The following is a 14,353-nucleotide window of genomic DNA, read 5'->3' as shown; positions in this document are numbered from 1 at the left end:
ATGACGGCACCGGAGTGCGGCGTATGCCGGTGAAGTCGGGCGGACCTCGCTTCCACAGTGGTAAATGGCCTACACTTATGGTGGACAGCACCCAAGTGTTGTTTGTAGCCTTCTCCTACTCCGGCAGGAATAGAGAGAGGCGGCCTCCCACTGGGATGTGGGGTAAGAGCGCGTGTGTGGTCCCGAGTAGCGGAGCTGACTGGGAGTGACACACGGCTGGGTCTACAGCCTGCTGGGTTAACGGGAGGTCGGGGCAGACCTCCCGCACACGCGAAAAGGCTGGGAGCTAGTCGAAGAGGACTGCTCTTTGCCCTTACCCTTGGCGGACCTGTTCCTCCGCCTACCCCTGCCAAGCGGCTGAAGCCAGCCAGCGGACTCGGGTGTAGGCTGCACCCCGGCGGAGGAAGGTGGAACGGGAGCGCGGGGGCGAGAAGCCCGCGGGTGCTCCAACAAGGCCTTAGAGTCCTTGAAGGAGGTAGCTGCAGCGGCAGCCTCCCGTATGACCTGCTGGGCCCCAGGAAACGTCGCTCCCAGACGGTAGGGAAGGGCCAGCAAGGTCTGCTGTGTAGCTGCCGAGTACCGAGACGTCGACAGCCACAGCTTGCGCATCCCCATGACTACGCACATCACTGTCGACGCAGCTGACCGCAAGGAGTCGCGCGCGAGGTGTGCCTGAACTTCGGATAACTGACGGAGTAGCACGACATGCGGAGAAACGTCTCCAGCATGCCCCTCCGCCTCCAGGGCCGACCTCTGTATCGAGGAGAGGTAGGCCTCATGGACCACGACCCGCACCTGCTGCATGGCGTTCCGGTAGACCTCCTCGTAGGTCCGGTATGCATGCTGCAGGGGGGCGCCCGCGAGGGCAAACGGTGGTGTGAACCGCCCTTGCCGAGCAGCCGGAGCTGCTCCGGAGGAAGCCGAGCCTCCCCACAAGGCGACCGAAGTAAACACGCACTCATCCACCACTGGAACAGCGAACAGGGAATCTTCCCCCAGCTGGTACCTCCGGACAAGCTCAGGCAAGTCGAAACGGAGGCGAGACCCAGACAAGAGGGGATCAACCACGTCCTGAACCAAAGATGGTAGAATACGGAGCAGCGTCTGCGTAGGCTGCCGAGGGGCAAACGCCTCGCCTGGCAGGCGGAACTCAGACGAGTCTGTACGGCTGGCAGGCACCGCGGCCTGGGGTAGGTACTCGGCAATGCGTTGCCGGACCTCCCGCAAAGACGACGAAAAACGAAGGCACCCTCCTGCTCCTCTACCTCCCCAGTATCCATGGACTCGGCGCCCGAGCCCGAGTCCGAGGCTGGGTCTCCTCGCGAAGAGGACCCGAACCCCGACCCGGTGGGCTGCCTAGCACCAGGCACAGAAGAGAGGGAGGAGCAGACAGAGCGCCCCGCGTCGGCACCTGCCATCTCGCACAGACCCCGGTCCCGAGACGCTGGAGGCAGACCAGGCAGAACTGGTGCCTCCGCTCTCATGGGGCGGGACGGCACAGGGACCGGAACCCCAGGAATCCTCAACGGACCCTGCGCCAACTCCGAGAGGGGGACTGGGAGCGAAGCCTCCCCCTCCGGGGCAGCCGAGGCGTCCGGACCTGAAGCCAGAGGCAATGGATCTACAGACGCCTCAAGGCCGAGTGATCGAGCCGGGCTCGGCGATCCCACCCCCAGACTCTCCGCCCCACGCTCAGAGTGGGCGAGGAACTCCTGCCGGAGTCCTCCAACCATCTCATGAACGAGGGACCTCATCGAGTCTGCGTGCTGCTGGAACATCTGCGTAATTAACGACATGTCAAAACCGCTACTAGGAAGCGTGAGAAGGCGACTGGCTGCGTGACTTTTTGCCTTGCCTACGAGGCTTTTTGGCTTTGGACGGGGGGACCTGGGTCAGTTCCCCTCCCGCCTCCCGCATTTCTCTATAAAAGAGAAAATCCGCCGCCCTTCTCTTCTGGGCCCGGGGGGAAAACCCCATACATATTTCACAGGTTTCTGAGATATGGTCCGTTTTTTCCAGACAGACAATACATTTGTCATGGCGGTCAGCCCTGGGAATGCTCTGTGCACAGAGCGAACAGGAGGAAAACGCCTGAAAGCAAACACGCAAGCATGTAGCTAACAGCGGACCAGCAGCTAATAGACACGTATAAAACATTGAAAAATACGTGAAGGCTACCACGGGAAGAAATAGTTGGTTCAATACGCAATATTACAACCACTTGGCACGCATAACTTCCCGCCATGGCAGAGCAAGATGTGCGTAAACCACGGGAAAGATAGCGTAAATTAATTAATACAAAGTCACAATTATGAAACAACCGACCGCGAAGCTTTACTGTTCCTTTCAAGGACATAAAATAAAGACCATACATACAGGTGGTGTCTCAGACATATCTCTTTCAATTTCTTTTGGATAATACAGCTGCTCTACACATCGAACACGTCTTCACATGTGAGTGACAGCAGAAGGAATGATGATACGGGCCTAGGTGCTTACCCAGTTGGTGCGCATGCGCAACGGGAGGTAACTCCACGAGGTGGGGGCCGTATAATAAATAAAAAATTATTTATTGTACAATCTTTTATTCAAAAAACATTGATACAACTCTCACAGGACATTTTCAGCTTGGAAAATGCATAATATGTACCCCAAGGACGATCTCTATGAAGAAGAATATCGATGCATCGATAGTATGGGTGACTATCGATAGTTTAGTAATTGACTTCTGTTGATAAATGCACAGCAAAAAATACAGGAAGTACAGGAGTTATCCGCCATTGCAGACTTGCAGCTACATTGATTTATTGTTTTAACTGTTTACTTGATCTGGGTTTCAAGTTTCTTGTCAGTTATTATTATTTCATATAAACTATACATTCACTTGGGAAATGACTTCAGATGAGACAATTCAAGGAGAAAAAAATTATTGCAATAGTTGGTCGCAATAGACTGTCGCTATCGCAATGCTATGTTGCAATAGACTATCGCTATCGCAAAAGTTGTTTCCCCATCAATAGTCACCCCTAATAAGTACCAACTATTAAATTCTACATAAAATTGTAATAATTTTACTATCTTGTCTCACAGGACAGTTGATTCATCCAATAACAGCTGATGGTGACCACTTAGACCTCTCATGTGCTTAACACAAATCTATCTCCATCCAGTAAATGGTGTAACCTTAATAGGCACCCCTAATCAAATGCTTCTCATAATCCTCTCCTGAGAATAACCTTGTAGATATTAAAGCAGCACTTACAATCAAGACTTCAATGTACAGGTGGAACATTCAGGGAACTTATAATGTGAGTGAGTGAGTGAGTGAGTTAGTGAGTATGGTTTTACGCTGCTTTTAGCAATATTCCAGCAATATCATCGCGGGGGACACCAGAAATGGGTTTCACACATTGTACCCATGTGGGGAATTGAACCTGGGTCTTTGGCATGACGAGCGATTGCTTTAACCACTAGGCTACCCCACTACCACGAACTGGTAATGGACAGCAACATCCAAATGAACGGACACAATGGTCGCAGCCAGCAAAGACAGTCTCAGACTGCCATCACTTCTTGATATTCAAGACAAAGAAATTAATGTGAAGACCCAGTGTAGAGGCAAACACGCAGATCTGGTGTGGATTCTGGCACTGGAATTCAAGTTAAATTGGTAAATCCTCAATAGTTTCCACTAGTGTTTGAAAACAGATAAGGCATAATACTATATTTGAGATGGGATAAGTAAAAATGTAATTTTTTGAATAAAATTGATATTTTATACTTATCCTGACTCATGCTTATTTGCTTGTCTTCTTCTTCTTTGTGAACTTAGTGGAACACTTGTATCTCCTTATTGAAGCTCCCTTCAATAAAAACGTGCGTAAAATCACTAATCAATACTCACCAAGAGTTGTCCCTCCTTCCGTTTACGCGGGAAACTGGCGCCACTGTTTCCCACATGCTTCACTCTCTCCTGAATACGAGCCCGACACTTGAACTTACAGGGAAATCCAAAGTGTCTTGTGGGGAGGTTGGGAGGGCTTACCTCATGAGTCAGGATAAGTATAAAATATCAATTTTATTCAAAAAATTGCATATTTTTCCTTATCCTGACTCATGCTTATTTGCTTGTAGAATCCGACGGAATCAGGAGGTGGGAAAAAAAGGCACTTAGGATTTTAATTAGTGAATTTACGTCAAAATAAACCCCCCTACGGGAACTTCATAATGGCACTGTAATTATGCTAATTTCTGCTGCTGTACACAAACGAGTTCTTTCAGCTGCCACTTAATTGGGTGACCACAATAGTTAACTTTTGGTCCTATATTGGTTAACATTTAAATGTGGATAGAATGATTCCAAAATGGAAAATCGACCCATAGTACTAGTAACTGCAAGTACTGGGTTTAACACTTTATGCTAGTTCTGAAACGTGCATAGATACTGAAGCAAAACTCTGTAGAGTGTAGGATTGATCAGTCATGAGAAACACGGCGAGACAACATCTCACCTTCTGTGGGGAACTGTCAACTGCTGTGCGACAACCAGAGGGCCGAAAAGGTGAATGCCTGAGACGTCCTCGGTGGCGATATCTCTCAGGTAGTGGTTAGCAAACACCATGTCCGATTTCCAGAAACAGCCCTCCATGATCGTATTCAGCAAGCAATTCCCATGCAGAGCGAGTGTTGATGCCAGTGCTCTAATTTCGTGAGGGTTAGAGGCTCTTGGAGGATCGAGTCCTGCAGCCTTGTAGGCTCGTAGTATGACAGTTCTTATCCAGATTGATATTGTAGTATGGGAGACTTTCGTCTGTGTCGCTGTTGATATCGGAACGAACAGTCGTTTGAATTTTCGTCTCATCAATCTGGATCGTCGTAGATAAATTCTTAGTGCTCTCACTGGACACAAGGATAGGTCAAGCGTATCGTGTGGTCCGAGTATGGAGGATAGTGCAGGGACGTGGAATTGTCTGTCCGGTTGACCTGGCAGTTGATTTTTGGCGATGAAATCCCATTGTAGTCCCATGTGCACTATGTTTTGATTTTCATCAAATCTTCTTCTCTCCAAATCTAGAGCATGAATTTCCGACATCCTGGCTGCTGTTGCTAGGGCTAACAGGAAAAGTGTTTTCCGTGTCAGAAATTTGATTGATGTCGTTTCCAGTGGTTCGTAAACGTCACTAGTGAGATGTTTGAGAACAATGTTGAGGTCCCATGCCGGAGCGTGAAATCTCTGTTTCTGATCCTCCAATTTATAAGAGCGTAGCAAGGCCAGTAACTCTGGTACCTTTGTTAATTTTGCACCCGTCCTCATAGTTATCACTGAACTCAACGCTGCTAGGTATGTTGAGAGTGTAGAACCTTTCAGATGTTTGGTTTGTCGTAGGTGACAAAGATAGTCTGCCACTTGAGGATGTTTAGCATTTCTAGCTGTAAATCCTTTTGTAGCAGCGTAAGTCTCAAAACTGCGCCATTTGTCGTCGTACAAGTTGCGTGTCGAATTGCGTAAAGCAAGCGTGACTGCTTTCGCCGCTCTGGCTGAGTAACCTCTCTTGTTTAAACATGCCTTAATACAGTCCACACGTGAAGTTGGAATGCCTCTGGGTAACTGTGCGCTTGTTTTGTGTGAGGATGTATTAGTAGATTCGATCGCTGTGGTAGTTGCAGATTTGGTGGTCCGAGTTCTTTTATGAGAATGGGAAACCACGTTCTCGCTGGCCAGTAAGGAGCGACCAAAATCAGTTGGAGGCTCTTTGTCTGACTGATTTTCTGTAATATCTTTGGTAGTAGCGCTGGCGGAGGAAACGCGTACGCGTTTAGGCCTTCCAAGGATATGCTGAGAGCGTCCCTTGCCCACGCTCGTGGATCTGGGACTGGAGAGACGAATGTTGTTAACTGATTGTTGAAGCGTGTGGCGAATAGGTCTATTAACGGAGCTCCTATTTTCTTTATGATCTGTGTGAATATCTCTGGATGGAGCATCCACTCTGTCGGCGATGGTAGAGCTGGACGGGATAGTGCGTCTGCTAGGACATTCTTGGCTCCTGGAATGTGACATGCTTTACATGGATGTTCAGATCGTCTATTAGGTCGAACAGTTGAAAGCAGAGATGTAGTAGGTTCAATGATCTTGTTGAGCCTTGCTTGTTTATATAAAACGCCACTGTTGAGTTGTCTGCGTGTACCATGAGATGCGCATTCTGTAGAATGGTGCTCCAATGGAGTATGGCGTTGATGGCTGCTTTCATCTCCAACATGTTGATATGTAGACATTTCTATTCCTGACTCCATATTCCGGATGCCACATGGTTGTCGAGATGTGCTCCCCAACCTTGGAGTGACGCGTCTACGTATAGATGGGTCTTGAATTCCGGCTCTGCTAAATAGGTGCCTTCGCAAACATTCGACCTCCAGGTCCACCATAGTAGATGAGGTCTGAGGTGATTCGGTAGACCGAAGGGTTGTAGGTCGTCGAGATGAGTATTGATGAGGATCTGTAATGGGCGTAGCTGTAGTCTGCCTCTGGCTGTCAAGTCTGTGAGGAGACCCAACAGACTCTGCCACTGTCGTAGTGAACACGGAGAGAGTAAGGCTTGAGGGATGGTCTGTTGAATCTTGAGCCATCGGTCCTCTGGTACGATGACACGATTCTGCGTCGTGAGAAATCTGATGCCTAGAAATTGTAGGTCCTGCGTAGGTTGTAGGTCCGACTTGAGTAGATTCACTAACCAACCTAGCTGAGTGAGTAGCTTGATGGTGAAATTCAGTTGTAGTTTGAGATGGTCTGGATCTTGATCTACTTGAATCCCGTCGTCGAGGTAGAATGCATTGCGTAGCCCTCGATGATGTAGATATATAACTACGGGTTTTGTTACTCTTGTAAACAACCAGGGGGCCGATGATATTCCAAATGGCAGGACCCTCCATTGGTAATGTAGACCGTCTAGTGTAAATCTGAGGTATTTTCTCGAGTCGGGATGTATCGGGATATGCAGGTAGGCATCCTGTAGATCTATGCTTGCCATGTAGTCCATCAGACGGACGAGACGGATTAGTTGAAATAGATGTATCATGCGGAACTTGGGAGGTCTGCTTAAATAATCCCTGTTGAACTTGCTCATATTGTAGATGAGTCGGAACTTTTCCTTGGAATTTTTCTTTGGCACTAGGAAAACTGGGGAGTAGAAACCTGGTTATATGTTGACTTGATCCACGATTTCTATGGCCTGCTTGGTTAGAAGAGATGAGACAGCCTCTCGTAACTTCTCTATCTGTTGTATGTAGCAGTCGAACTTGTGTGGGTTGACTGTCAACGGTGGTTCGGCCTGTAGTTGGATGCGATATCCGTGTCTTAGGATGTTGGATACGTAAGGATCTTGTAGTATTCCCCAGTTTTCCCAGTGGCGTTGTAGACGTCCACCCACTTGTGAAGGTTGTACAGGAACGGCTGGGGGTGCAAGACACCAGTCGTTCCGAACCCGTCTTTCATCGTCGATAATTCCGGGGACCTCTGGGTGCCCTGCCTCGCCCGGATCCTCCCCTGTAGTTGCCGAATGGGCGACGAAAAGAGTCCTTCCCGCCTCTGAAGCTGGTCACTTTCTTGTCAGGTGCCCTCTGTAATCCCGGAAACTTGGATCTTCCCGAGTACCGTTGAGTTGTATGCTTGATGACGTTGGCCAGAGTGTCCATGGACTTAATCATTAAGACTTCCCTGGAATCTTTAGTGACTTCCTTGGCAACTCTGTCGATTTCTCCATCGAAGATGGAAGGAGTTGACCACGGGGCTGTGTATAGAGGCGCTGTAAATTGTTTACTCCAACTGCAGGAGGCGAGGAGACCTTGACGACGAGCTAAAGTTAACGCTGCGGCGATGGATGAAAGGTGATTAGTCAAGAACTGTTGGTCCTTCTTCTGCATGAGAAGGGCTGAGTATATCATTCTGTCTTCTTCCGCCGTGGAGTCTTGAAACTTAGCGATGAGCGTTTCGTTGACTGTGCGAGATCTGTTGAGGCCGAAGAACATTCTTCTGGTCATAGATTCTACTTGAGTCAGCTTGCGGTCCTCAATCTTGTAAGACTTGGCCTTGGCATCGTTAATTACTTTAAAGTTGTCGTCAATATCCTGAGCTTTAAGGAAGGAGTCCATATTATGTGTGGAGAACTTCCTGGCGTTGAACTGTGGTAAGTGTGGCACTTGGGCTTTAGTAGCTGTCTTGAAAGCTGTGTCCAAGTTCTGTGAAACCGTTGCGATGGGATCGATCGGAGGTAGAGTGAGCGTGTCAACGTCGTCATCTCTCATAAGATAGGTGTGCGCCGGATTATCGTCTTTAGATGGAGAAGCCAAGTCCAACCCGTTAGCCATCCAGTAGCGTATATCAGAGTCTGAGAAAATTATGCCACCATCATCTTCTGTAACCGGAGCGCTGAGAATGGGATGTTGATATTCCTCCGATGGTGAACTAGGTGGAGTCCTATGTGACCGTGGCGATCTACGTGGAAACCTGCGCGGAGACTTGTAGGGCGAACGTCGTGGTGACCTGTGTGGATGCCTACGTGGAGACCTTCGCGAAGACCTGTGTGGGGATCTGCGAGGAGATCGGCGAGGGGAACGACGTGGTGAGTGGCCTGACGAACTGTGCCTGTAGGGAGACCTGTAGGTTCGCGAAGGCCCTGGTGAGTCCCTTGACAATCTATGGGACGAAGATGTCTTGTATACTGTAGTTGATGTCCTTCGCGAAGGCCTTCGCTAAGCTTCATCTGAGTCCGCACTTGGGGAGTGACGGCTTGGCCTTCGCAAAGGCTGGTCCGAGTCATATTCCGGGGATGAACGATTCCTCCTCCGTTAACGCTTCTGTGACCGTTGATCATCTGAGTCCGTAGTAGGTGAAGATTGTGTAGCCCTTCGCGAAAGTCTTCGCGAACGCTGATCATCTGGGTCCTCCACAGGGGTTGACTGTGTCGATCTTTGCGGAGGCTGGTCCGTTGAAGTTGTGATGTCCTTCGCGAAGGTCCTCGTGATGTTGGTAGACGTCTGGCTGGTGGCAGGTGCCTCAGATGTGTTGTCTACGTTGGAGCCTTAGCGAAGGGTCGGACCTTGTGCAGACTGTCTCTTTTCCAGGCTGTAGCGTTGCTCCATCATTTCCATGATTTGCTGGGAGAACTGCTGCATGAAGTCGCCCGGGAAGGTCTGCGGTGGTACCAATGCTGCCCTATCTGCGGTGGTGGCGATGGGCCCTATGGGACGATCATCTGTTGTCAGCGTTGATACATCGGGTTGACCATGGATCTGCGCTGACGTCACTGTAGCTGAGAACGGTCGTTTATTGTGATGAATGTCCGGGATGATAATCGGCTGATCATCATAAAGGCCCTGTTCTGCGACGGGAACGATCTCGGCCGAGAAAGTTCTAGCAGGCTGTGACTTCTCCTTGGTGTTGGACGCTGCCCTAGGGGTGCGCAGTTTACGCTGGGTGGTAGACGACTTCCTAGTCTTGGGCTGCGACGATGGGATGTCTTGAGATGCAGGTCTCTTCTTGGAGGTGGCGGACTGCGTCCCACGCCTCTCCTCCGAGGGAAACTCTAGCTGAACACCAGACGGTAGGGGGTCGTCCGACAGCAGTAGACCGGTGAGGGACTCAGCCGAGTTCTCCATGACTGGGACAATCTTAAGCGACCTATCAGCAGCACGTCTCAAAACACCAAGAATATGTTTATTAAATGCACAAGTTGATAAGGGTTTGCAGACACTGCAACGTGAGCTGAAAGAACATGGTACAGTGCAACTAGGGCATATTAGGTGCGGGTCAGCAGCAGAGAAACGTAACTTGCATATGGAACAGATTTTCATGAACGCAGACTACTGAACAATCACAGAATAACCCGCGAATAAACAGTAAGAAATACGAATAATTATCAAACCATATTAATGAAGGATACTAGCAAAACCTCTATAAGGAATTACTAGAGGTAACTAACTAAATAATCAAAGGATATAGTGCCGTAAGGAGACAGGCGCTCTCACAACCTGCTCACTGGGCGAAGAAGGAGAGAGTGAAGCATGTGTGAAACAGTGGCGCCAGTTTCCCGCGTAAACGGAAGGAGGGACAACTCTTGGTGAGTAGTGATTAGTGATTTTACGCACGTTTTTATTGAAGGGAGCTTCAATAAGGAGATACAAGTGTTCCACTAAGTTCACAAAGAAGAAGAAGACAAGCAAATAAGCATGAGTCAGGATAAGGAAAAATAATATATTCATGAATGTGATGTCAGTATCATTTACTTACGGATTATTTGTGGAATGTTTGTGGTTCTTGTATGCAATCTTTGCAAAATGTTCTGGTTTTGTTCCTGTAACAAATATCAATATTCCAGATCAGTAAAGAAACAAGAACCTCTAGTACACCAACATAAACATGTATTTTTAAGATAAAAATATCATTTTATACTTATACTGACTCATACTATTTGCTTCTCTCACCCTCAACCTGAGATACAGTGGAAACATTTTGTGTTATCTTCCCCAAGAACAGTATAAAACATCTCACCCAAACGCACCCCACCACCATGCATGTTTCCACTGTATTTCGGGACAAGGGAGAGAGAAGCAAATAGTATGAATCAGGATAGAGGAAAATACATATCTTTCAAATATCATGTACAAATTAGTTAAAACCAAATCATCTTATGGTATTCTGGTCAGCAACTTGAAAATGAATATAGTTACTCTGTATGCCGTACAAACGATATGACATAGTGTGAATCATATCCACTTTCATGTCTCATGTTACTTTATTCTCCTACCATATTTCTGCATATGTTCTCGGCCAGCATTTCCAAACATTTGAGCAGAGACCGGACTTGCCTCAAGGCCGAATGTGTTCATCATAACCTCCACATGCTTGTCAATTGGGTTGGTGCGATCTGAATACTGCAACACAAAACGATGTAGGACTACTTGTGAGGTTGAAGAAAGGCATCCATTCCACTATTTATCACTGCATATTATAAAGACAGACATAGATGATCTTATCCATTCACAAATGTTGACATCATTGCCAGAGGGACCATACTATATTCCAAATGCAGCATTATCAATCTTATAGATTTACATAGGTCTAATGGTGAGTGATAGAGTACTAGTAAAATCAGCCAACAATATCATTGTTCATAGTTCACCTAAATAGGATCCTACCAATCATTGTATTTAATTTCGTTTGGATATAACTGCCTCCCCACAAATGTGTGAAATTGTTGGAAAAGTTTAAGTTAAAATAATAGTGAGGATAGTGACAGTTCAAATTTAGAGATACTGAGAAGAAACTGCTTTGTTTGAGAGCTACAGAGATGTCACTGTACTTTGTTTAGAATGTACAGACGAGTGACAATACTCTGTTTCAGATTCACAGAAAAGTGGCAACAATTTGTTTTGTAGATAAGAAAAGTTACTATTCTTTGTTTTTGAGATACAGAGAGATATAGACAAATGACATTACTTTGTTTTTCAGAGATCCCCTCTCCATCTTCTCAAAGCCCAGAGCAAGAACACAATCAGCAAGACCTGCAAAGAGACAATTTTACTTCCAGTCCTCTGTCCTTCCTTCAGTAGGGCTTCGTGTGTGGTGATGTAGTTAAGTCAAATATACCAGCAAACAGTGAGCACAGGAACTTGGTGTAGAGCTTAAGCAGCTAAGCAGATTCTCCATCACTATTTCTCAGATGAACTTGATGTATCCCATGTGTAAGATCTTTGATAGGTAAATCAACACACCTAGCTATCGCTCTCTCAGATGGTTCACTATATATACATTATACCTCAAGTTGCACCTACCCTAAGAGGTGAGGTAAGGTCATAGTTAAGAATATTTTGCTCATATGACAACATTCATGTGTGTGTATGTGTGGCTTGTACTCACCCAGACTTAAGCTGGTTTTATAGTGCTAGCTCACTGAGATACCATACTGCCAAGCATAAATACCCCACTCAGAAACATTATACTGACTCCGAGCTGGCCAGTCCTTGTTGTACCCATTAGTGCCGAGTGCCAGGCATGGATCAACAAGTACCATATTTTAACGTCTTTGGTATGACGCGGCTGAGGATCGAACCTGTGACCTTCCGCTTTCCAGGCGGACGCTCTAACCACTACACCACGGAGATGGTCCTCCCTTCAGAGTGTTGATCAGGAACAAAGACTGTAAGACAATAACTAGAAGTGATATTACCTCCTTCAATAAACTGCTTGGCCATGAAGATCGCAGTGGAGCCTGTGGAGCAGTTGTTGTTCACCTGTAGTTCACCAGACAGAGAAAAACCTGGTTATATCATGGATACACATTCATTCATACATAAAACATACACATACCATACACAGCAGGGTTTTACCTTGACTAACACAATTTGGGGCCCATACTAATTTCAAGGGTCCTTACATAAAATCTGAGGGCCCTGTAAGGTAATGATGTAGCAGACTGTACTGTAAGGTTTATTGATCACTTTAATGACATCAACTTTCTATTTCTTGAACAGTGAATATTATTGCACACCCCAGGGGACACAATATATATAAATTTCTGTGTCCATTCTATACATATTTTCGTATTGGACGAATATTTCCACATCACATAAAACCCTGTACAGAGATAAACACAAATGGACACTATTAGACACAGACACACATTCTTAAATGATATGAAAGACAAGTGTTTGCCACTAATATGGCAGTGTCCCCTGTCACTAAAGAAGAATGAAATATTTATAATACAGTCAGACCTCATATATCTGAACTTCAGATATCTGAATACCTCGGTTTCCAAACATTCTTCACAAAAAAATGAAATTTTCTAATTACAATTTACCTCGTATATCCGAATGTTCGGTTTCCGTATCCGAACGGTCAATTTTGGTAACGAAACAGCAAAGTATGTACAAATTTGCCTCGTATATAGGCTGTCGTCGGCAAGATGTCTGATGTTAATTCAGTTAGTTAATTCATTGTTTATTGAATATTTATCAAAGGGCGTGCTTGATAAAGGTGTTAGTACTTACACCGAAACGTCGCACCCATTGCAATAAAGAAGTTGACTATCCAAAAACTTGGTTTTCCTTCAGAAATACATGTGCCTTAACAGAAATACACATTATGCAGAAATATGCAGAGTCACAGGTTTGGTGGGTCAGTGGTGTCAGAGGAATTCAAACATGTTAAACCCTCTGGATCCACTCCTCTTCCTTCACTACTTCTGGAAGATGACCATTGGTTCTAGTGGAAGGTGTTCAGGTCAATCGTTTCCAAAGCTATAATCAACCAGCAACTAGAAACCCTGTCATCACAGTACTCAACTAGGGCCATGAAGCAGCTGTCATGTGATACTGAATCCAATATGTAATGTGATTTGCCTGGATCACACTGGCTTATCTTAAGGACCTCTGCAAAACTATGTGAGAGTTTGTAGTAAGAGTATTTCTCAACTGTGAGTACTCACATTGTACACTGGAATACCAGTCATGCCCAGTTGGTACACTGCCCTCTGCCCACATGTTGAGTCACCTGCAAACGAATACAGCAGGCATGTTACTTAAAGAGATCAAATACCATACAAACATCAAACCCTGAGAATTATATTGAATAATATTTCAACTATTGACTTGTTATTGTATTTCTTAAACCAATCTTCGTATTGGTTATTCAATATTCGTGATATGTATCATATTTGCCTCACAGTGGATTCATTGCAGCCCTAAAACTTTGTAATCTAACAAAATGTGTACCTACCATAAACATAGCCAACACAAGCCTGTTCTATCTTGTCAAAGGAAATCCCTGCATCTTGAAGAGCTTTGGTACCTGAGATATCAAGAAGAAAGTTTAGTAAGCAGTACAATGTGCCAAGTACCAGAAAGGGGGTTGAGTAATGCTGGTATCCACTGTTTCCATCATGTGATCATGGTGATACAACTGCAGTTTCATGTGCATGAAAACCTCCACATAATGAAGGAAAATACACACATAAGAAACCAATTTCTGTGGTCTCAACAATCACATTTGCAAATATTCCTTGTCATAACTAACACATGACACACAGATTTTCAGGTCACCTGTGAAAACTATTACAGAGACCTGATAATAAGGATGACTTAGTATGATTATATCTCATTACTGAGTCAAGCTGGAATGTGCCATCAATTACAAGATGGATAAATACCTTCTTAAATAACATTCAATTATCATGTGTAGTTGTAAATGGCTTCCTTTAAAATTATTTCAATATCTCAGGAGGATGCAGACAAGGAAATCCCATCTCCTCTTATATTTTATACTGTGCTCAGAAATTTTGGCAACAATGATTAGAAATAA

The 14,353-nt window shown here is 45.9% G+C and overlaps 1 protein-coding gene across 1 annotated transcript in view; it reads right to left on the bottom strand.

The window, feature by feature from the left end:
* Positions 1 to 14,353, bottom strand: part of LOC124292508 (sterol carrier protein 2-like) — a 40,640-nt gene that overhangs the window by 20,533 nt on the left and 5,754 nt on the right. Inside the window, exons 3-8 of the mRNA XM_046729626.1 lie at positions 13,772 to 13,843; positions 13,482 to 13,546; positions 12,222 to 12,285; positions 11,492 to 11,556; positions 10,800 to 10,926; positions 10,283 to 10,346 (exon numbers count right to left, since the gene is read on the bottom strand). Of these exons, the coding sequence (XP_046585582.1) occupies positions 10,283 to 10,346; positions 10,800 to 10,926; positions 11,492 to 11,556; positions 12,222 to 12,285; positions 13,482 to 13,546; positions 13,772 to 13,843 (457 nt within the window). The remainder of the gene's footprint in view (positions 1 to 10,282; positions 10,347 to 10,799; positions 10,927 to 11,491; positions 11,557 to 12,221; positions 12,286 to 13,481; positions 13,547 to 13,771; positions 13,844 to 14,353) is intronic.

The sequence above is a fragment of the Haliotis rubra genome, unplaced genomic scaffold (genome assembly GCF_003918875.1).
Source record: "Haliotis rubra isolate DU_JTF1 unplaced genomic scaffold, ASM391887v1 Scf52, whole genome shotgun sequence".
In the NCBI taxonomy this organism is placed as follows: domain Eukaryota; kingdom Metazoa; phylum Mollusca; class Gastropoda; order Lepetellida; family Haliotidae; genus Haliotis; species Haliotis rubra.
Note: the sequence above shows the minus strand (reverse complement) of the source record. Positions and strands in the feature narration are given on the sequence as shown.